General features: G+C 40.2%; 1 protein-coding gene across 2 annotated transcripts in view; it reads left to right on the top strand.

The window, feature by feature from the left end:
* Positions 1 to 23,481, top strand: part of EPM2A (EPM2A glucan phosphatase, laforin) — a 59,749-nt gene extending 36,268 nt beyond the window's left edge. The window contains exons 3-4 of one of the 2 annotated variants that reach the window (XM_070417840.1): positions 14,481 to 14,722; positions 21,001 to 23,481. In XM_070417840.1, coding sequence (XP_070273941.1) covers positions 14,481 to 14,722; positions 21,001 to 21,278 — 520 coding nt within the window. In that variant the 3' untranslated portion in view covers positions 21,279 to 23,481. The remainder of the gene's footprint in view (positions 1 to 14,480; positions 14,723 to 21,000) is intronic. The other variant, XM_070417841.1, reaches the window with a different exon arrangement.
* The last annotated feature ends 220 nt before the right edge of the window (positions 23,482 to 23,701 follow it).

Here is a 23,701-nt window from a genome sequence, read left to right as displayed (position 1 = left end):
TACATCAGCTCCTTTAAGGAGGGTCAAAGCCTTCAGGTCACTTTCTGTTTTTCCAATTGCTTTCTGTTTCTTCCCCATCAGCAGCTCTTCCTCTGCGATGCTAACTGTTCATCCTTTCCAGCCCACATCATTTAGACCCTTCCACCATCGTTGCTACTCTGTCTTCGCATCCCACGCAGATGACTGCTTCCTTTCTTCCTCCAGCCAACTGGCTCGATGGAATAGACATGCTCACTCATAAAATAAAATTTGTCTTGATGATCAAGTTACTATGGGGAGGAGCTATAGGCTTCCCAATACTCTACACATCTAAAGCAGGGATTGGAAGACTTGTTCTGTAAAAGTCAGACAGTATATATTTCAGGCTTTGTGGGCCACATGCTTTCTGTTTCAGCTCTTCACCCCTTTTGTTATAATGGGAAGGTAGGTATAGACCAAACTTAAGCAAATGAGCATGGCAGTGTTTCATGAGCACTTTATTTACAAAAAGAGGTGGTAAGCTGCGCGTGGCCCATGGGACACAGTTTTCTGAGTCTCTCAGACGTTGAGATGAATCGCACCATACTAGAGTTTAAAGGGACATAACAATCATGTAGTCCAGTTGTCCCCAGCATGTGCTCTCCTGCAACCAAGGGTTAACTGGTCAAATATATTTTTGAAATGCTATGTGATGTGTCCCCTTGTTAGAGGCTCACCAACACATTAGCATACTTAAGGCCCTGACTTTTTTTGAGGGTGTACTATTAGTAATAGGAATAATAACTAATGCTTTAATAGTTCTTACCGTGTGCTTGAAAATATTCTAAATGCTTTTACATATATTATTTCACTTACTCTCACAACTCTATGTGGTAGGTAGTATTGTTAGTGCCATTTTATATGCAGGTTATTTAATCTGCCCAGCCTAAGGTGATTAGTGGGTCCAGGATTCAAATTTAGGCAGCTCCAGAGTCTGTGCCCTCAGCCACCATCCACCTTGTCATAATATCTAGACATGTCTGTGAAACAGTGGGTTGAGAAAGTGCTTCTTTAATCCAGTTCTCTCAGTTTACACATCAGAAGTGAAGTCTAGAGAGATTCCAATGACTTTGCAAAGGTTGCAAGCTTAAGTAGTAACTGAGGTAAGTCTACAAATCAGTTAAATCACTACTGGCTACTTGAAGAAATCCCTCAATTCATCCTTTATAAAGACAGAAAATACTTTTAAAAATGAGTAATCACCTCTAATTTTCCCCTTTAAATTCAGATTTTATAACCAGTTTCATTTAATGGGAGTAAATATACAGTTTGATTTTTGAAAAGTAGAATTATTTTTACCTTACTGTGAGGCAGTATTATTAGGCAGTCCCCTGTCAAGGGAAAGATGACAAATCTTTATCTCCAACTCTGACCTCTCTCTCATTGTATATCAGTGATCCCGGGGCCTCAATCTACCTTAAATCAGTTCGGATGCTTGGAAAAAAATGATACTGGGCCTCATCCCACTGTCTCAGCATTCTGTTTCATGAAGGATCTTGAGTGAATATTCCTAAAGATACCTCCAAGCGATTCTAGTATGTAGCCAAGATTGCGAATCACTGCTCCAGAATCACATTTATTATTGTCTGCTAAATTTGTCCACTTGCAGTAACAGCTAACATTGAAAATACGACATGTCATGAAATGAAACTTATGGCTATGGTCCATGGGTTATAATTAATGAAAATGTGACCACATCCCAAGCATGAGTGGAACTTTATTATTGCAGATGAATTGTACTGGCGGCTATAATATTCTATCAGTTTTATGTGAGTGGAACCTTTGGATTGACATGCATAGCTGCAGAACTGGGCTGACCAAAAAACTCAGGGAGTCTGATAAGTTGCTGCAAGTCTATGTGGCTCCCACAGAACCGGACTCTACCTTTTATGTGACTGGTTATGCCTGGTTTTGGCACCATCCTCCACCTACTTGTAAATATTATAATAATTTATAGTAAAATAATATATAAAAGAAACCATGTGTAGTAGAAGAATTCAGGCTAACATAGACCATTTATGAGAGCGAATGTGATAGAAATAACTGGGGACTTGAGATGGTCTAATTGCTACTATTGACACCAAATTTGTTTTTAAATTTTCTGGCAGTTAAGGCGAAAAAAGAAAACATGTTGAATTACGTGATTTATATTATGGCTGAAAACAGCTTTCACATTTGTCTGCAGAGAAAATTGGTATTTTGAGCTAATTTCAACCAGTAATTTAACACATACATCCTTGGGATAACACAGTTGAAAATATCTTCACCACAGTTCGCAAAAGCCATAGTCCATAGTTCTTCATTCACTCACTCACTCATTCATGTATTTAATTACCTATTTGCTTTTAAGGGCTAACTATATGCTGGATATGATGTCAAGTTGTGGGAGTATGTTGATCAATAAGACATTCTTCTCAAGGAGCTCACAGCAATGAGGAGGAAATGCTCAGGAAAACCAACATTTCAGAGTGGGAGAGCCCAGAGTGAATAAATCATTTGTACATGTTATTGGGACACAAAGGAGGAGTCATGGGGGATCAGGGGAGATTGAGTAGTCTTGATCAGATAGATGAGCAGTGAGAATGCATTCCAAGAGGAAGAACTGCAGGATAAGAGCCAGGGAAGAGAAAGTGCACGGCACTTCAGGAGACTTGCAAATCTCTCCCCTAAATTGGAGGGTGGGGTTCATATGGGGATTCTGGATTAGTGATATATGTAGGGATCAGATTCCCAAGGGTCAGGCCAAAAAATTGAGACTTCATAAGAAAGTGATGGGAATCACCTCTGTATTTTAGGTTGTGGAGTCACATGATCAGTTTTGTGTTTTAGAAATATCACTCTAGCTACATGGTGGAAGGGAGACAGACTGTGAGGTCACTTATGAGGCTATTGGTGTAATTGACTTAAGTGTTGAGGGTCTGAGGGGAAACTGATAATGGGAGAAAGAGGACAGATTTGAAAGCTATTTAGGAGACTGACAGTGTTAATGACTGCAGGGAAGGAGAAGAGGAAAGAACTAAGGAACATTTCCTGGCTTTAGGTGGCTGGGTGGCATGCAATTTATGGAGATCAAGCACCATGGAGGAGAATTAGGTTTTTTGGTGGAGAGCAAAGGGTAGAGATGGTGAAGAGGAGTTTAGTTGACACCTACAGGACGTTGAGTGGAGAATTCCAGTAGAGCATTGAGGTCTGAGCTGGAGGCAGTAGATTTGTAACTAACCTGCATGTAGATGGTAGTTACTGATGGCAATGTGTATTAGTGAGATAAGAGCATATAAATTGAAGAGAGACCACAGTTTAGACTCTAAGAAACACACTAAAAAGGCTTGCAGAGGATACGAGCTTATGAAGGAAACAGAAACACAGTAAGAGTAAACTAGAAGTATCCAGGGAAATGGAAGTGATCCATAGGATAACGCTACCACCTAGTAATAGAATTTGGGACAGAGATAGAAAGTGCACATCAAAATGGTCTCTGTAAAAGATAAATTGTGTCAGATGGGACTTGATAGGTGCTGGGTCTTTGGCTACTGGACTGAATTCTCTTACTAGGAGCCTATAGATATTATTTAACGGACAGATGATTTAGATATCTGATATGTTTCAAAAGTTTGACATCCAAACATACCTCCACACACTTAAGCCCAGTGGTGAATGCAGAATAACTTTCCTGAAAAATCTTAAAAATATTTAAGCACTTGCGTAGTGAAAGGTGGAGATGACAATGTCCTGGGCTATGAAACATGGAAGAGGAATTTTAGCTTAAAAAAAATTTTTTTTTTTAATTAAATTTTTATTGTTCAGATTACATTTGTTCCTCTTCCCCCCCACCCATAACTCCCCTCCTTCCAGTTCCCGCCCCACCCTCCGCCCTCACTCCCCACCCACTGTCCTCATCCATAGGTGCACGATTTTTGTCCAGTCTCTTCCCGAATCCCCCATTCCCCTTACCCCCCCAAAAATAGTCAGTCCATTCCCTTTCTATGTCCCTGATTCATTATAATCACCAGTTCATTCTGTACATCAGATTATTTATTCACTTGATTCTTAGATTCACTTGTTGATAGATGCATGTTTGTTGTTCACAATTTGTATCTTTACCTTTTTCTTCTTCCTCTTCTTAAAGGATACCTTTCAGTATTTCGTATAATACTGGTTTAGTGGTGATGAACTCCTTTAGCTTTTCCTTGTCTGTGAAGCTCTTTATCTGACCTTCAGTTCTGAATGATAGCTTTGCTGGATAAAGTAATCTTGGTTGTAGGTTCTTGGTATTCAGCACTTTGAATATTTCTTGCCATTCCCTTCTGGCCTGCAAAGTTTCTGTTGAGAAATCAGCTGACAGTCGTATGGGTATTCCCTTGTAGGTAATTGAGCCTCTTTCTCTTGCTGCTTTTAAGATTTTCTCTTTGTCTTTTGCTCTTGGCATTTTAATGATGATGTGTCTTGGTGTGGTCCTCTTTGGATTCCTTTTGTTTGGGGTTCTCTGCGATTCTTGGACCTGTAAGTCCATTTCTTTCACCAGGTGGGGGAAGTTTTCTGCCATTATTTCTTGAAATAGGTTTTCAATATCTTGCTGTCTTTCATCTTCTGGCACCCCTATTATTCTGATGTTGGTACGCTTGAAACTGTCCCAGAGGCTCCTTACACTATCTTCACACTTTCGGATTCTTTTTTCATTTTGCTTTTCCAGTTGGGTGTTTTTTGTCAAATCTTTGGTTTGATTCTTGTGCTCCTCTGGTCTGCTATTGGGTATAATATTCTTTATTTCAGTCCGTGTATGCTTACTTTCTAATTTCTTTATCGTAGCATCGAGGGTCTCATTAGTTTTCGTGAGGTTCTGCACAAATTTATGGCAAGCCCTCAAAATTGCGATTCTTAGCTCCATATCCTCCATTTCTGTCATGTTTTTTTGTCTCCGCATCTTTTATGCTTTCTTGGTGCACCCCCTTGTGGTCTTTGTGCGCAGTCTTGTTCTAGCCAAGCCTTAATTGTTGTAGTTAACACTAGAGGGATTTGACCACCAGGCCGACTGGCTGCAGGAAACAGCTGTGTGGAAAACGTCTGCCTTCTGGGGAGGCGCTAATCCAGCCTTTGCCTGAGGCGATCGGCAAATGGCTGTGCGCAGGGTTTGGGTGGGGCGGGCTCAGCAGGGCGGGCGGAGGGAGCAGTTATGGCCGCTCTCAGTCTCGTTCCCAGAGGCTCTGCTTCTCAGAACCCCGGCAGCCGCTGCAAACCTCGGAGAGAAAGCTGCCCTCAGGTTCCAACTGATGCCGGATAATCCCGCTTCTCCTGTTTGAGTCTGGGTCCCTAGAGACTCGCCCGGATCTGGAGCCCAGAGTCTGAGACTCACTCCCGACCGAAAATGACAACCGCGCCCTCAGCCACCAGCCCGCTTTGCGCGCGCACCTCGGTACCTTTGTATTTTCCACACTGCGCCGCCTCTGAGCCTCGGTTTGCTGTTCTCTTTCCTTCTAGTTGTAGAGTCTCTCTTCAGCCAGCTTTCCTGTGGTTCTGGGTGATGTCCGTTCCGTCTTTTAGTTGTATTTTTGAAATGGTTGTTTGCGGCAGCGGTCTCCGGTGTTTACCTACGCCGCCATCTTGGTCTCTCATCTTTAGCTTAAAAAATTTAAGACCAATTTGTACCAATTAAACACTTCAGTGACTAGAAGCTATGTATGCTCAGTGGAATGGACGATCTTAAATGAAACTGTATTGTGAAGGTCTTGCCAGAATGAATTAAGTACATATAAGAGCACTATATAACTGAATGCCATCTCATGATGATTAGGGTTATTTGATATTTACCTATTTAAACATGACAGTGATAGTTTGCATATGATTGGTACTTAATTCTCTTTGTGAGTTGTATTGGAATACATGGCCGACTATTTATTTAAGACCTTTCCTAGTTAGAAAGAACATAAGTAGATCAAGTTTTACTGAACCTGTCTTGTTCTCCCATATCTATGGGTCTGCAGGATCTGTGGTAACTTAAGAAAACAGGCCTCTTTGATTTGCACATTCATCGAAGGGTTTATTGGCTATCCTGGCTTCTCTCTGGAGATCATAAAATACACTCTATATGGCCTGACTCCCGACTGAATGAAACGAGCAAAATTTCCCAGGGATTGTGTAGGTCCCAATATCACAGTATTTTCTTCAGTTATACATCTCTCTTTGTTCCCTACTCACATCTCAAAGGGGAGAGGAGGTGTTTATTTTGTGTCTTTCTGGAACCTTATCGAATTTCTGACACTCCTGAATGCAGCATTACTAACTGCATCGGAGTTCTCAACCATTTAAATTCCTTGGTGTCCCATAAATTTCAAGTCTTGTGTGTATTTTTCCCAGTTTTCAGATCCCTATGTAAAATCTCAAACTGCATATTTTAAAATATAACACTAAAGGGAATTTCAGGTTCCTATCGAGAGGCCAATGAGCACCGTAAACAAGGAAAAAAGAGGAATGTTTTAGAACTGAGGAAGGTCATTTTGTGAACATAGCCATTTGGCTTCTTGCAGATGGGAAATAAAGAAAGAGGGATAAGGGGACTTTAAAATTTTCTGTAATCAGAATTTTTTAAAAATAGCAAGCATCCCTGCATGGTTGACATGAGGCCTCTAATATTAGCATCAACAATACAGATCAAATGGTTGTCTTTTGTTTGCTCTAGCAGATCTTATTTAGTTACTTCTCAGGGCACCTGAGCATTATGAATTGTATTGAACTATCTTGTATAATACTATAATAATAGTATTTCGATTAAATAGCATTATAAAAGTATTCCTTGCTACTCAAAGTGTGTTCCAAGAGCCAGTAGCATTGGTGTTGGAGGGGAACTTGTGAAATTGCAGAATCTCAGCTCCAACCTAGATTGACAGAATGACACATCTTAACATGATCCCCAGATGACTTGTTTGTGCATTAATATTTGAGAAGCACTGGCTTAGATGAGTATAACCTTAGGACTATCTAAAATGATGTTTTGGTCAATAAAATTATAATGAAAACAGCTATTGTGGCTCAGAGTATTTAATAGAATCCCCCTTCACACTAGGAATTCCTTGTATTTCAATAAATGAAATGATTGGGAATGATGAATTATTACTGTTAAAAAAGAAGAAAATAACGATTTTTTTTCATTTTCCAACCATTTTTTCCCCTAAATTTATTTTTGTTTTAGAGCTGAAATAAAGACCCATAAGTGAAAAGAATACATTTAAAAAAATCTGTTTGGTAAAATTGATTAAATAAATAAACTAATTCCATTGTCTATAGTGGAAATTTCTTCAATATGAGTTAAATCTAAATGATGGGCAACATATCCTGTGTACAAATTCCTTACATCAATAAAAAAAACCCTACCTTATTAACATTTGCATTATAGAAATAAAGATCTGAGTGGAAAAGTAAAAGGAAGTTTGAATAGTTTGATATCTTTTTAAGAAAAAAAAGACTTTAAGCATATGGCTGCCATTAGCATGATGGTTAGTAAATAAAATGGTAGTTAATCTGAAACTTGTAAAAATGTATAGCAAAGAAACCTACATATATATGCTTCATTGAGGGTAGACCTGGTTAAGAAATTGTAGATTATAATACCATATTAGTAAACTTGTGGTCATTTTTGATCTTTACTTTCCCTGAAACCTTTCATCCAATTCATGTGCAAGTTCTGTTGGCTCCACCCCTAAAGTACATTTGAGTTAGCCCACTTTTATCTGCACCAGTAACTGTATTCCAAACCATCGCTATCCAAAAGGTCTTCCCTCTTCCCCTTAACACCCAGTCATCTTTTAAAAACTCTAAAATAAGCCCATGTTACTGCTCTGCTTAAAAATCCTTCATTGGTTTTTCATTGTTTTTATATTATTATACAAATTTCCTAGCACATCAGTAAGGCCTAGCATGGCTTTCTCAATCTGTCTCATGCCACACTCCTCCCTTGTTCACCTCATTCCGTGCCTCTAGGTGTCTCTTAGTTCTTAAAGCCTAACTCCCTCTTCTCGCCCTCATTTTCCTAAGTCAGGTTTCAGCTTTAATGTCACCTTCAGAGAAGAACTTCCTGATTGTTTTATCTGAAGTCTAGCTCCCCTGTGGTTCTCTATTTTAACTCCCTGTTTATGTCATTGAGAGCATATTACAATTTAATTTCATAAATTTTATACGTTTTGTGTCTTTACTTGCTTATTGCTTGTCATCCTGAAAGAATGTAGGTTCAAATGTGGGCATACCATGACTGTCTCCCTCACCATTGCTTGTTGGGTGCCTGGCACAAAGCAGGCATATCACTCCGTGTTCATTTAATAGACAAAATGACTTTAAAACAAATACCAAAAAGTGCAAATGTTTAATTTTTATCAGTTCCTTGATCTTCTTTGGTTCCCAATTCATTATGCAAGAGATTAATTTCAAACAAATCCTTTTAAATTGATTATTAGAAAAAAATATTAAACATGACACTGTACTCTTTCAAGGAATGCTAAACATTGGAAACAAAGTTACTATGCCAGGATGATATTTTATTGGAATGTTTTGTTGACATTTGTGTCAAGAAAACCAGTTGGGCCTACTATCCTAGCTATTTGTCTCAATCTTTGTGTTACCTTGTGATTGATTTTAAGAAAGTGATGTGTGCTAGTTGCCTTATTTACTACTTGAATCTGTCAATATGGCATATAAACCATATTTCAGGGCAATAAATGCCCAAAACAAGAAGGCCAAACTCTCTGGGACTAAGAGTCTTAAGGAGTTATGAGTCTGAGAGAATGTACACTTATACATTTCAGGTAATTCTAATGTATTTATCAAAACTAGACACCTCAGAACTTTAGAACTGAGACATCAGATCAGGAAGGAAGCCAGGTAGTCCAGCCAGGCTGGAGGTGCTCAGGTGATGGATTGAAGGACGTGAGTTAAGGAGAGTGGGTAGTATTGTGTATAAGAGAACAATTTGGGTACCACAATCAAATATTAGTCATATTTGTAGAATTCCATACATCAGGATGAAAGGTGAAAACTATCTGCTAAAATGCTTTACTTCAAGTATACCTGATGTGGGGATACCTGAAGAGTCTGGATTATTGAATGTACATATTTTAAGTCTGAATGTTTAGACCTTGTATTCATCTCCTGGGGCTGCCATAACAAGGTGCCATAAGCTGGGTTGCCTAAATGACAGAAATTTATTGTCTCAAAATCTGGAGGCTAAAGGTCCAAGATCAGTGTATCTGTAGGGTTGATTTGTTCTGAGTGCTGTAAGGGAAGGACCTGTTCCAGCCTCTTGCTTTGTAGATGGCCCTTTTCTTCCTTTATCTTCACATCGTTCTCTCTCTATACATGTCTGTGTTCAACTTTCCCTTCTGATAAAGACAGCAGTCATATTGGATCAGAGCCTACCCTAATGGCTTTATCTTAACCTGATTACCTCTGAGAGACAGATCTCTGAATAAGGTCACATTCTGAGGTTAGGACTGCCACACAGAAAATTTGGGAAAACACAATTCAGCCCATTGAAGACCTTTATAATTAATTTAATTATATGGCATTTTATAATATAGAAAATAAATTACATACGTCAAAAATATTTGCTTCATGTGGTTATAAACTACATAGCATGTCTAAAAAATCAAAGAAAGTGACTGCATTTATAAAAGAACAATTTGGGCCCCACAATCAAACATTAGTCATATATATTTGTAGAATTATAGAGCACGTGCTATGTATACACAATAGTCTATGATTCATAAGCAAACTATAATAACACTCTTTCTTTGAAATAAAGAAGTTAATTAGTATCACTCTCTAAATTGGAATTTGTCTTTGAGCAGTTGTCCAGCCTTCGCTGGAGTCTGTGACAAGCACCCTTTTGGGTTAGAAGTTTGGCATTAATTACCTAAAACAACACCAGGGGACACATTTTCTGCAGAAGGAGCTCTATGTGCTAATGAAGCTCGGAGTTCACTGGGAATTGCTTTTAATGTTTCTCCTGCTTTCTCACTAATGAGATCTAAATTATAGGAATGATAGATGTTTTTCCCCTGACCCATTATTTAAAAGCCAGATCACATTTTAATTTCACATCAAATTGCCCATAAAATATTAAATAAGGTAAATGTAACACAATTATCTAACTTAGGAAATGTGCTAATTTTCTTTAATATATATACTCTCAACTGGGTCTTGTGAAGAATCTCTGCAAAATTCATCTTTTTCTATCTCTGAAATGGTGCTGTGTTTGTATGGCTAAGAAGAGGGCACTACAATTCAACAATTGTGGTCTCTTGGTGTGATAAGAAATAAACAAAAACCTACGTCCATACATCGATCTCATCATTCCTGTGGTTTTCCTAATTTTTTCCCCTGTGGACAAAAACAATGCTAATGCTCACCTTCAGGAAAAGGTTACTCTGCCACTTCTCTGGCCTTTAGTGATGAAGCCTGTGATGTGGAGTCCATATAATGGTCTCATTTCCTGGTATCTCTTGTCTTTTTCATGCTCCTCTTGCCAGTACCCCATGTTTTGTTTGTTTTCCCCAAAGTGAGTGGATGCACATTCTGCCTGATGTGCTCATTATTGCCAGCTAGGCCTCCTTCGACTGACAGCTGAGCTGTAGCAAGCTGGCTTGGATTCATATGCTTCAGTAGCCATTGTACCACTGGCCCTAGCCTGACAGGTGGAGCAAACGGGGTAGTACTGTGATCTGACTACCTGGAACCACAAATTTAGGTTTACTCAAATGAAATTGGTTTTGCAGTTGAAGAAGGTTCCAGAAATGTCAGCCATGCATTTCTTTCCTCTGGTCTTTAGCTGCATTGTAATATTTCTAGGGAGAATTTTATTTAAGTCCAATCCTGTTGGATCAGAGTGGCAATAGTCAAAACCCAGGTTAAATAGTTTTTTTTCTACAAAAGTACATTCTTAATGGATATAACTATCTTACTGGATAATAGACAAACATGTAAATTGACCATCCCTCCACTACGCTTACCAGCCAATCAGGAGAGTATGCAAATTAACCCAACAAAGATGGCAGTTAATTTGCATATGTGGGCGTGAAGCGATGGAGTGAAGACTGAAGGCTCCGGCCGGAGCAGCGATGGCCTGGGTCCTGGGGGCTGGAGGAAAACCGGTCCTGGCAGCCAGGGGAAGGGAAGGCCTATTGCACGAATCTCTTCGTGCAATGGGCCTCTAGTATTAAATATTTGTCATGACTCAGCAGTTGATTTGACTTTTTTAGAAGAAATGACGCATTAAACACATGGGCATATTTTCTCAAAGCTACTCTTTCCTAACAGACAGTTCCCTTTCTTCACTCTGTCTAAGAATCAGTTGCAGTCTTGAAATTGTTTTGGGAGGAAGGTAAGGACTTAAACTTAGATATACATGTGTGTAGAGTTGAGCAAGTCCACATCCTTTCATTTCCATATTTTGTACTTCTGCTAAAAGGTATTGAGATCTATATACCAAATATGTAAGCTTCTCTTACATATTTATTGTGATCTGCTGAGCTTGTAACATAGATACTCTGGCTAATTTCTAAGGGAAAATAATCCACAGAGTTTTAGACCTCACTCCAGAGCCATTTCTTGAGTACTTTTGGGGTAGAGCCTGGTAATAGCAGTTTTTATAAAAGCACCAGGTTTGGGAGCCTGGGCTGGCTGAGTGTCAATACCCATTTGGTACCATGGACTCCCTTTGACTTTTCCGAATAATCTATAGTGAAGTTGACAGAAAGCTTTGATAAAAACTCAATATTAATAGTAAGTTACTCATAAAATAATCCACTGGAAGTTTTACAGTATAATTGACAATATAAGCTATATATTTTGTTCCATTTTTATATCTTTGAAGTTTGGTATGTCTTGCATTAAAACTACCTTTATACAAAATTTTTATTCCCTAAATTCCATACTTCAACAAGTTTCTTTTCACCTTTTAAAAAATTCCTGATTTAAAAAATTGTTTAAAGTATAATGGACACCAAAAGAAAATTAAAACTAAGATGGAATGTGTAAAACTTCACTTTTGATGGCATCAAATTATTCTCTTTTGAATGGATAAGTAAGATTTTAATTACTATTTAGAAAGCAAATCATGCATCTTATTACTTTCAGTTTATCATAAACTAGAAATATATCACCTACTGTTAGAGCCAACAAACTGCACTTTAGCTGTCTGATTAAGCAGCCTCCATTGATTTGTGTGTTTTTAACAAGCCCAGTATTTTGTCTAAATGTCTCATATAATGGTTTAGTAAATTTACTTTATATCTTTCTCTATCCTTCAATTCAGTGCTTGTTTTTAGAATTTATCTTTAGTTATCTATCTCCTAGGTCCAGAACATCTTGCTTAAAAAATCAGGAATTGTTTTATATTCGTTTTTTAAATAAGACTCTGACTTTTGGCATTTCTAGGGGAAGAATTAATTATGTTCTAAAACAGCTGGAAATAATCTGATACAGAAACTGGTGTTTATATGTGTGTGTGAGAATGTGTGAGTGTGTATTTCAAGGGCTTATTTCCATTAGAAAATGCATGTGGGAAATATGTATGTTAAAGTACCGAGTTTGAATCTGTTTACCTTTGACTTATTCTGAATTTCCCAAGGTTCCCAGTTAGTTTAAATATACTTGTAGAGCATGGCTGAATGAAATGATAGGATAATACCTTTCTAAGCAACACAACATGATTCTATGCACTGACTCTGGTTTGGGATTCTGATTTCTTATTTTTGTGGGCTCAAATGTCCCTATTTACCTGTTGTATATCTCTATGAATTATTTTTTGGTCTTTATGCAAATCTTGCATGCTAGCCATTTTATTTGGAATTTATTTACTAGCTAAATACTAAGTACTACCCACTCTAATGACAAAATATTCAAGTGAACTCGGGGTAACGTTTGGAATTCAGCTTGCTTATCATGAATTTATGTTTTAATATTTTACCAGTGCACTTCAAGATTTTGCCAACAAAAATCCATTGTTGTTCAAAAGGCTATAATTCTTGATTATATAACTGAAGTGTCCACTCCCCTCTTTTTCAGCTTAGGGTACTTTAGTATCCTAGGTTAAACCCCAAAGTGTAAGGATGGCAGCCTAGCACTGCTAGCTACTAGGCATCCAGCTGGTTATTGGAGGAGGAATTTTTAAAGGATAATGGAAGGGAATATGGAACATATAGATAGAGGTAGATTTCTATTCTCTCTCATCAGCCAGAGGGAAGGGGCAGTGACCCAGGGGTTATGAAGTTTCCATCCCTGCAAAGACGAACAATTTGAGAGAGCAATGTCCTGGCCAGGCACAGCTCTGGGGCATGCTAAAAGGGCGTCTGTTGATGCTCTTTCTCTCAGCCCATTGGGCCCCATGGGATATCTGAGAATTGTTTACAGTCAGGATTTAAAGTGGAAAAGCCTTTGGGTCCTATTCCCCTCTTCACAGTACCATGAAGTCTTTCCTGGGTTTCTCACTTTTTCTCTTTTTAAAATTGTATCCCCTTTATTTTTCCACAATAATCCATAAGGAAATTCCTAATAACCCACTAGACTTAGAACCCAAGCAACAATAAAAAATTGGTTTATTCTCTCCTGGAGGGTAAGTAGGATGCAAGATTTAAAAAAACAATGCTAGATCTTGTAGGATATTTCATTGAGGATGGAATGAGAATAGCCACATTTGAGATTAGTCAGTTGGCTTGTTACCTTAACATCTACAATGACAACAACAGCTAAAAGGCAAAAAACAAGCTGGATTTCATAAAAAATAGAGGATGAATATTCTACTCTCTGCAGAATTTAAATGAGGGATACACAGAGCAATGAAAAATTATCTGAATAGCCATTGCAATACGAAAGAAATTACTAAAATAAGTACTAGTAAATTACAATAGCTAGACATAAAGTCCACTTACATTTATTGTGCATTCACTAGTGTTGTCGTTAACATCTATCTGCCTTTATTGTTATCATTACTTAGTATACTAAAAAAAAAAAAAGAACAAGTATAAGGAGAGAAAAAGAGATAATCAATTCTACCAAATGGTACATCTAGATTCTAGAAGATTCCTTCTTTTTATCTCAGAAAATAGAGTGCAGATTTTCTTGATTTGTCCTCAATAAGCCAACAACAATTAAACTGGAAGAGATACAAATTAGCTCTAAACACCCACAACCCGTTTTGGGTGGAGTATAAATGGTTAATCGTGACTCCCTTTAAACACAAATTTTTATCTGACTCATGGATGTGATTTAAGATACTAATGCGTTATATAGTCTTATTCTGTCTACATGATTGGACTACACAGAAAAAGTGAAAATAAGAAGGGGGAACGAGATATATTCTTGACCTGTATCCTGAGGTGAATAAAATTGCACTTTAATACTACATGTTTCCTGCATGAGTATTTCTCAAATCTCAAACCATAGCCACAATAGTAATAGTTGACTCTGTATGTTCTCATTAGAATTCTACCAAATATCTGGCTGGGTAGCTGCCCTCGCCAAGTGGAACACGTAACCATCAAACTGAAGCATGAATTGGGGATTACAGCTGTAATGAATTTCCAGACTGAATGGGATATTGTACAGAATTCCTCAGGCTGTAATCGCTACCCAGAACCCATGACTCCAGACACTATGATTAAGCTATACAAGGAAGAAGGCTTGGTCTACATCTGGATGCCAACTCCAGATATGAGCACTGAAGGTAAGCATCAGAATCATGTTGGCTCCTTGTGAAATTTGTTTCAGAGAAGCCCTTGCCTGTCTATCTATCTATCTATCTATCTATCTATCTATCAATCTATCAATCTATCATCTATCCATCTGCCAGCCTACCTTTCTGTCTATAATTGAGTGACCTAAATATGAATAATAGAAATGGAATAAAGAAAAGGGTTTAGGTTTAACATTTAATATGTATTTTTTGGTAACTTGGTTGATATTCTGTTTAGCATGGGTCTTTGATTTGTTTATTCATTAAACATGTATTTATTGCATATCTACTGTGTATGTGGTACTGGTGACTGAGAATACAACAGCAAAGAGAGGCAGGACAACTCCTGCCCTCATAGGGCTTATAATCCTATTAAATGACTACAAATAGAAATTAAAACGGATGTGTTTTTTTGTTGTTGTTGTTAGGAAGATACATGGATATAGCTATGAGAGTATGCACAGACAGTCAGACTCAGGAAGGGCAGTCAGGGAAGGATCCGGGGAAGCAGTGTTTGAACTAAGATCTGAAGAGAGGGCTGGGGTCAGCGGTGAGGCTCCCAGGCAGAGGGAGCAGCTGTCGAAGAATCCCTGTTGCAGAAGAGCATAGAGGGTTGTAGGAACTGAAAATAGGCTCGTGGGCTGCAGATCAGAGTGTGAGGGAAGTGAGTCTTGTGAGATTTGGGCATAATGAGGACTTCAGACTTTTCCCTAAAGTGGTGAGAAGCAGTGCAAAGAACTGGCTGGGAGTTGCCCAAGTAATCATTTCTTTTCCTCTAGAAGTGCACTTCGATTGCAAAGTAGAGAATGGATTGGGTGGGCCCAGAGTGAATCCGGGACACCAGTTAGGCGGTAACTGCAATATTAAAGTGAGAGAGAATGAGAAGGATACGAAGTTCAGGGGAGGGTTGTGATCATGAGGCTGCATTTATTGCGCAAGTACTGGCTGAGCCTGTCTTTGTGAAGAGACAATTATGATGTGACATGGGTGCTGCTGGGGAAGCAGACGTAGTTTTGATGTAATGGTAAGGAGCAAGAAGACATGTTCAAGACTACAGTGCAGAAGGAATGTGATGAGAGGCATGAGTGATGTGCTCCAGGAGAGTTATGGTGTGAAGAACAGGCAGGCAGGTGACATGAGTGACTTGTCATTTCAGGTGGAAGAAAGCATAGGCAAAGGTACAGAGGTATGGGATTTTAGAGGAATGGTCTATATTTCAGCCTGGTGGGAGAAGAGTGTTCTTGTAGAAAAGGAATGGAGATATTTGAAGCCAAGAGAACCGAGTTACACTAGTAACATGAACTAGATGTCAGCAGGGGGCAGCAGAGGGCTGTGAAAATGGCACAGGCTAAGGGAGTTTGGTCAACACTATTCTGGGGAAAGAAGAAAGATCCTGATGCCTAGGGAGGAAACGTTTCTATTATCAGTCCTCTTCCCCCCAAAGTCCATATGTATCAAACACTCTTCTAAGCAATTGCATGCATTAACTCATTTAATTCTCATAACCAGAGTTGGGACAATTAGTTATCTCCATTTTGCAGAGGAGAAGACTGAGGTACAAAAAACTAAATAACCCGGCCAAGGTAAAGAACAGAGACACAGCTGGATTTCAGAACGGTCTGACTCAGAACATTGCTCCAGACACCATACATGCCCACATGAACTCTTCGCACACATTCTGCAGACCGCCACACTCTCAATCTGTCATTTGCATCTTTAGGTGGAATTAGGCAGAGTCATGGGTTGCCAGGGAAGTAGCTAAATCTTCCCAGAGTCAAGATGTGGGTGGGGACAGAAGACCTTGCGAATTGGGTTTCCTGGCATGTGGCCACATTGGCTCTTTATGAATCTCAGGTGGTCCTGCTGGCTGAGCTGGATCCCTTTGTGGGTCCCAGTGTGACCTGAGCTATCTCTGGGGATGAGGTATAATTTTTGTTCCTTAAGGAGGGGGTAGTTTGGTTACTGCTCTTGGTAACGCTGATCCAAAGAAGCTTAAGTTAGCCACGTAAGCTTTGTATTTTTTCCAAGGGAGGAAAAAACCCCTCATTTGCACAGAAGAGCACTGGTTGAATCTAGGTCATATTTGTCCTGTCCAGCTTGTTTCTCCGGTTTCAAAACAGAAGAAATTGTTAGAGTGCCAATAGCTTCCAGAGAGCGTTTGGATTTTCGCTTCTTTGATTCTGGTTTTATAGCATTGTTATCCCATTGGGATATTATGTGTGATGAGGCTCAGAGAAGTTGAAATAAGCTTCAACTTAGTCCCAAGTCCTTACGTTTGTACCAAAGGATGTTATAGATAATATGAACCTTATCTATATTACATTGCAAAGGTGGAAAAGAAGGTAAACTAGACGATATACACGCATCCCATTGGCTCTTTATGAAGCCATCCCATGCTCTGATTACCTGAAGTCCCTGCTGACGGATCGGGGATTTGCATGCTCTTCCCTAAGATCAACTGTATTTGTATTTAAACCTTTTGGGGGTCTGCCTTTGTAAAGAGAGAATTGTGATGTAACATGGGTGCTGCTGGGAAACAGAGACAGCTAAGATCATTCCCCTGTGACTGGGGGTCCCAGTCACAGCCGTGGAACACCTTCCACACGGACTACATGAAGTGACAGCAAATGAAAGCTCCCCCTTGAAAAAGGCTAAACCCCAAGGTTACATAGAGTTCTTTTTTTTTTTTTTTTTGGTTCAGCATAACCTGGGGAATCATGGAAGGGTTAATGACCATTTTGGAGTCCCTGAGGAATTTTTGACCAAAAGTTCCATGTCCGTGGCTCAAAGTATTAGCACAGTAAACATATAGATTAATTCTGCTGAATATTTCTAGAACTTTAGAGAAAAATCCATCTGAAAACGTTTTGAGCCACATACTGGTCATGCTGTCAGCGAACGCCTGAGAAAGAAGACAGTTTGTTAGGACCGACCTGTTCCAATCAATTGTGCCATCGATCCTTATCTTGTACATTTTGTCATATACAAATGGATTGGTTAGGTTTGCTCTCTCTCTCTCTCTCTCTCTCTTTTTTTTTAAAAATAAGTTGATTTGTGTTTTTCACCTAAAAAAACAGAAAGCTCCCAAATCTAGCGTCCACCAAGAAAAAACAAGTGTGCTCTTAAGATTCAGTTTTCCTTCACAGGAAAACTGCTTGTGTTCTGCCCTCTGTCAGGGCAGTGCTTGGATAACAAATGGTCTGCCTGGACTCCCACACGAGTTAGTGTGCTGCCGAGTCCTCAGCTACCCGTTGTCACAGTCTGAGTTCTGGCCTCTGACTCAACACATGGCATTCAGCTCTGCCATGAGGCAACGACCCTGACCTTGGAGCCACAGGCCCTGGCTCGAGCCTCGTCACCCAGCATGGCTGTGTGATATGGGGCAGACTAGTTCCTGCATTTGGAAAGTGGGGATGATAATTTCTACTTTACAGGATTATAACAGTAGAATAAGATGATGGAGATGAATGTGCTTTGAAAAGTCACCAAGTTGGGGTGTATTAGTCCCAAGTCCTTAAGTTTGTACCAAAGGATGTTACAGACAATATGATTCTTATCTATATTACATTGCAAAGGTGGAAAAGAAAATATAGTAAAATAATAACAATAATATATTCAGCCATCAGTCTGCCCCTGTATTGAGAAAGGAAAGATTGTGTGTGTGTGCATGTGTTGGAAAGGCTGAAAGTTTGTGCCAGGAGTGATTCTTTCAGGGCCAGCCTTAGGTAAACCTTGGATATCATTAGGGCCCCCCACTTATTTCAGGCCCTAATGCCTCAGTCTTCCCCAACATACCCTTGTCCCCCTTCTCACCACCTTTGCTTGTCATTGCATGATTTCGGGAAGCTTTTGGTCATTTCAGAGTTGGATTAACCTGGAAGAGGTGCGGCCTGAAGTTAGATTAGAGTGTCAGATCAAGTTGGTGTTACTGGGTTTTGTTTTATTTTGTTTTAATTCATGTACTTACCTAAGACCTTTTGAGCATCTACTGAGAGCCAAGGCCTACTGTGAGTTCCAAAAGAATGTTTCACCTTAGTTGCCAACATTTAAAATGTTGACTATTTTACATTTTAAAAATCTGCATTTCTGTCTTGCCTTTAGGTATAATTGTTTTGGGGAATGAAAACTTTTTACCAAATTAAATTCTACATGGAGCCAAAATACACAAAACATAAAAATCAGGGCTCTGGTTGACATTGGGTTTGTTACGTGAGCTTTTATTCCTTGATGGGTTACATTTTAGCTAAGGCTCCCTAGAATGGTCTTCAAGAAGAGCAATGTGGGTGCATTGGGCAGAGCTGGCCCCTATAGGGTTGGTAGCAGAGATACTCAACCCCAGGCCAGACTGGCTCTCACACAGGGGTGTAGGCAGAGCATGACCAGGCGGGTGGGGTGCAGGGACAGACTGGGAGTTTGATAGATTGACAGCATGGGGGCCAGCAGGAGCTGTTAGATGGCAGCTCTTTCTACCTTTCTCCCGCCATGTGCTGTTCTAAGCACTGAATAGGCAGTAGCTCCTTTACAACCACCTCTTAGCAACAATGAGCTTGGGACTATTATTATCCTGTTATATCTGAAAAAACTGAGGCACAAAGGTTTAAAAAGATCATTCCGTCATGGCCACTCAAACCCAGCCAGCCAGATGCCCAAGCCTCTGGTCTTAAGCTACTGTCCTTTCCTCATCTGCCTCTGGGAGAGAGCCGTAAACAACTGACTGCATGGCAGGCCCACCCAGGTCTAACCTCAGAGCAGAGCACAGAGCTGTACATCAATCAAAGCTATGGCTCAGTTTGGACTCAGAGAAATCCCAAGACGTGTAGGAGCTGGCGTGTCTCCAATTTAGATGCCCTCAGGGACCAGGTAGCCAGCACGAAGAGAGACGGGGCCCCCCCCGGAATTGCAGAGTATACCCTGCCTAAAGGAATTCCAGTTAAAACATCTCCAAACTGCTCTTTCGATCCCCATAGTAAGAGGGGTTAGCAGAGCACCAGCAGCAAAATTAGATATTGTCCTGGTTTCATGTATATTTTCTGCTCCTGTCTCCCAGCTGGAAGCTAAGGTAGGCCCCCTGGATAGAGTGGTAACTGAGGGGCCTTCAGGCCATGACCAGGTCTTTGGTAATGTCTGCCCTTCTCAGGTGCTGATGCCTGACTACAGTCAAGACTTGCATTTTAAGGGTGTAGCTAAGGAGGGAAGTCTGAGTGGCTCTCCTGGGAGACTTCTGGGCCCCGGTGAAATCTGCAGGAAAATCATTTCCCACCTCTCCGGTCCTCCAGTGGGCTGGCTGTGTGAGACTGTGGCTCTCAGAGGACACCACACGCTGTGTCTCTGTGGTTGAGGACAGAGAGTAACTGGAGAGGTCAAATCATAGGTATGAAGTTGTATTTCCATGGACTCTGGATTTCCCTCTTTCATCCATTTTTGAAGTAATTTCCACTGACCTTCTTCCACCCGTCCTCCAAATCCATGAAATATCTTTCACTGAGAACCTGTAAGCAGAAGAAACTGCAGCATCCAGGAATGTGGTGATTTTAGGGGGATCTCTTAGAACAGGCCTCGGCAGAGCATACATATCCTCTCTCCATGGCAAAGAAGACATCTAAATCATCTTGTAATCGAAAAGGTAGTCATGAAGCTGCAATAACTATAATCATAATTGCCCAGGAAAGGAAAAACTGAATTAGTTTTAATGCACACTGCACCATGAGAGAATAAATGAACAATTTATCCAATATCCCACGTGTATCAATTAATAAGTTAGTCATATCATTGGACAAATGGAAACTAGCACATGTTGAATGAGTAAGGTTGACTTCTTTAATCGGGATGGACTAATTCTGTTTTACATTTACCTGGAAGATCCTTTTGGATGAAAGGAAATTGAGGTGACAGGACCTGTCAGGTCCTCTTTGAAATACTCTAAACCTCTGCTGGATCTATGCTAACAGAAGATGTAAAAACCGCTCTTCTGACACAGGCAACGGTGAACCTTTCTTTAGGGGAAATAGGTGCGGACGCAGAAGTCTCTCAAAGGAGCAGCCAAATCAAGTGACAGAGCTGCCCCTTGCCTCTGCAGGGCCCCTCCACTCCATTATTAGCAGGATTTGATAGTGTCTTACCTTTTCCTTCAAAGAAAGGAATGAAGCAGGCTGTGTTACCCCTGCCTCATCGGGCAGGGCGCTGTGACTTCACGGGGTGCGGACGAGTTATTGACGGCGCTGTTGGGGTTTCATTATTTACATGTCTGTGCTGTACTTTCTCCACCCCAGGCCGGGTACAGATGCTGCCCCAGGCGGTCTGTCTCCTGCACGCCCTGCTGGAGAATGGACACACCGTGTACGTTCACTGCAACGCGGGGGTCGGCCGGTCCACGGCGGCCGTGTGCGGCTGGCTCCACTACGTGTTGGGCTGGAAGCTGAGGAAAGTGCAGTACTTCCTTGTGGCCAAAAGGCCAGCGGTCTACATTGATGAAGACGCATTGGCCCGGGCACAAGAAGATTTTTTTCAGAAATTTGGGAAGGTGCGTTCTTCTATATGCAGTGTGTAGGTGGCCCATCCCCCCCCCCCGCCGCCCTGATTTCCTTTGGAAGCTGGGGTGACAGTAGTACAATGACCTAGGAACAAAGATTCCACCTGAAGAGACAGATCGCTGGCTTCTCCCCCAACCCGCCTCCTTTAGTCTGGGGCTGACTTTCTGTTACGCTTTGGTTGAGCTGTATCGCCTTTGAAATATTTTACAAAGGAAGCTGTGACTGACACATGAGAAAAGCTACAAGCGGCTGGGCGGTGCAGTGTTGTTCTAGCGTCAGATAGAAAGGGAAGGCGTGCAGTTCCTGCTGCCGGCAAGCGGACCAGCCCTTTGCATGATAGACACTGCATCTGTTGTATTATGAAATCATGACGACACTTGCTGCCTTGTAACGTGACATTCAGATGAAAGATAGGATGTTATGTAGATTTCATCACTTGTATGTGTATGTGCACACACACACACACACACACACACACACTTTCATACTGAGATTATAAAATGAGAGCTGGTGAATTGCCAAAGAAGGATATAAGGGTAGAAGCCTGGACTGTGACAAAGTAAGAGCTCAATGTGACCAAAATTGATGGCTTTCTAGTCGTCGTTTTGCATCCTGCTTCAAAGTCTGTTCTGTTCCAGGGCATCACCATCCTTATCTACCCACAACCCTGGGTAATACTCAAAGTAGAGTTATAATGTCTCTATTTGATTGAGGCTCAGTGAACATAGATAGCTTGCCCAAGGTTTTCTGGCTATTCAGGGATGAACTGGAGTGTATTCGACTCTGCTTTTTCAACACAACTTGTTTTGCCAGCAACCTATAGTGAATTCAGCTTCTCTATCTCAGAGTAAGGTTGATTTTCTGCAGCAGTTTCTACCATGAGAAATGGAACAGCATTCTGATCAGTTGCCAAAGAATTTAGGAGAGTACTTACATTTTGAACAACCTATTTTAAAACATGGTGGGCTGTCTCAAAGTGGCCTGAGCTGTAGCTCACAAGAGGAACTATACAGGGTGGGGCAAACCTAGTACATGAAACAGTTTATTCTTATGTTATTATTTATTAATTATTGTATTATTTTCCATATGAATAACTGTAAGCCTACTTTTGCCCCACCCTGTATTATCTGAAATGCCCAAAGAGCCCAAATCCATATATCATTGTCCCCCAACTTGGGAACGATCCTGGTCCACACTCAATTGAATACAGTGTGCAGTTACTGCACCTCCAGAATTTGCAACTCACTACCTTACCCTAGACTCTACAGGAAACACAAAATGAACAAGACTTTGCCTTCCAAAGCTCATAGCCTGGGAGCAGCCCTGTGTCCAATCAACTATGATGCAGGATTGAACTGTGAATGCCATGCTAGAACAGGGAGAGGGGATGTAACTTTTGTTGGGTGCCTCTTATGTGCTAGCTGTTTAACCATCTTAACACTTTTTATCTTCCTAGTACCCTATGAGAGAGGCTTTGTTATCTCCATTATGGAGACCAGGAAACTAAGGCCCTGAGAGGCTAAATCAACTGTGTAGGATACATGGTCATCAAATAGATGAAATGAGATGCAAAGCTAGGTTTGTCTGACTCAAAGCCCATACTTTTCCTATTAAACTCTGATGCTTATTTACTTTTCCGCTCCTCTTTCCTTTCATAAATATTTATTGACAGACACGAGAGAGTCTGATTTAGGAAGTATGGGGTGTAAGAAGGATATAAGGTGAGCCCCAGTGGAGTTCAGAGGAGAGAAAGATGTCTTATGACTATTGGACTCAGGGGAGATGGCATTTGATTTGGGCAGAGAGGGCTAGACAAGACACATTTCTCCCTCAATTTTATAGTTGGATTTATAAACCAAGATTGAGTAATATGAAGTCCAGCTCCCTTGTTAAAAGGAACTAGAGATAGCTATTGTATTAAAGTAACCCCTTTATACTAATAATGTGTTGTATGAAATTTAACCTTAAAAATGAAATATTTCTAACTAATTATGTATGTGTGTGTTAGAGTGTGTGTGTGTGTGTGTGTGTGTGTGTGTGAGAGAGAGAGAGAGAGATGTCTAAGAAGTCAAGTGATGTAATTCCCATTACAGAAAAACCTTTTTGGGTGGATTTTTTTGCTCTGATAGGCAAAATTATTTTAGGGCTATTAAATAATATTTTGGAATAACCTCTCTCTTGTCTTCAATGGATAGATGTCTAATGTATTTCAAAATAACCTGGAACTTTTGCTAAATAAAAGCATTAAAAATGACCTCTGTGTGCAGGATTTTTTGTAAAAATGTTATTAATTTTGTCTGCAATCCAGAAGAACAAACTATGTTTTCTTATTTGTAATCTAGTTTATTCCTTTATTTTTCAAAGGAACAAACCAAGACCCAGAGACATCACATGACTCTTATACAGCAAGGAGTTTCAATTAAGGGTCAGAGGAAAGGGA

This window comes from Myotis yumanensis, unplaced genomic scaffold, assembly GCF_028538775.1.
Source record: "Myotis yumanensis isolate MYYU_CA2020_CCGP unplaced genomic scaffold, mMyoYum1.0.hap1 SCAF_6, whole genome shotgun sequence".
Taxonomy (NCBI): domain Eukaryota; kingdom Metazoa; phylum Chordata; class Mammalia; order Chiroptera; family Vespertilionidae; genus Myotis; species Myotis yumanensis.
The sequence above is the reverse complement of the archived record's forward strand: the minus strand, read 5'-3'. Positions and strand labels throughout refer to the sequence as shown.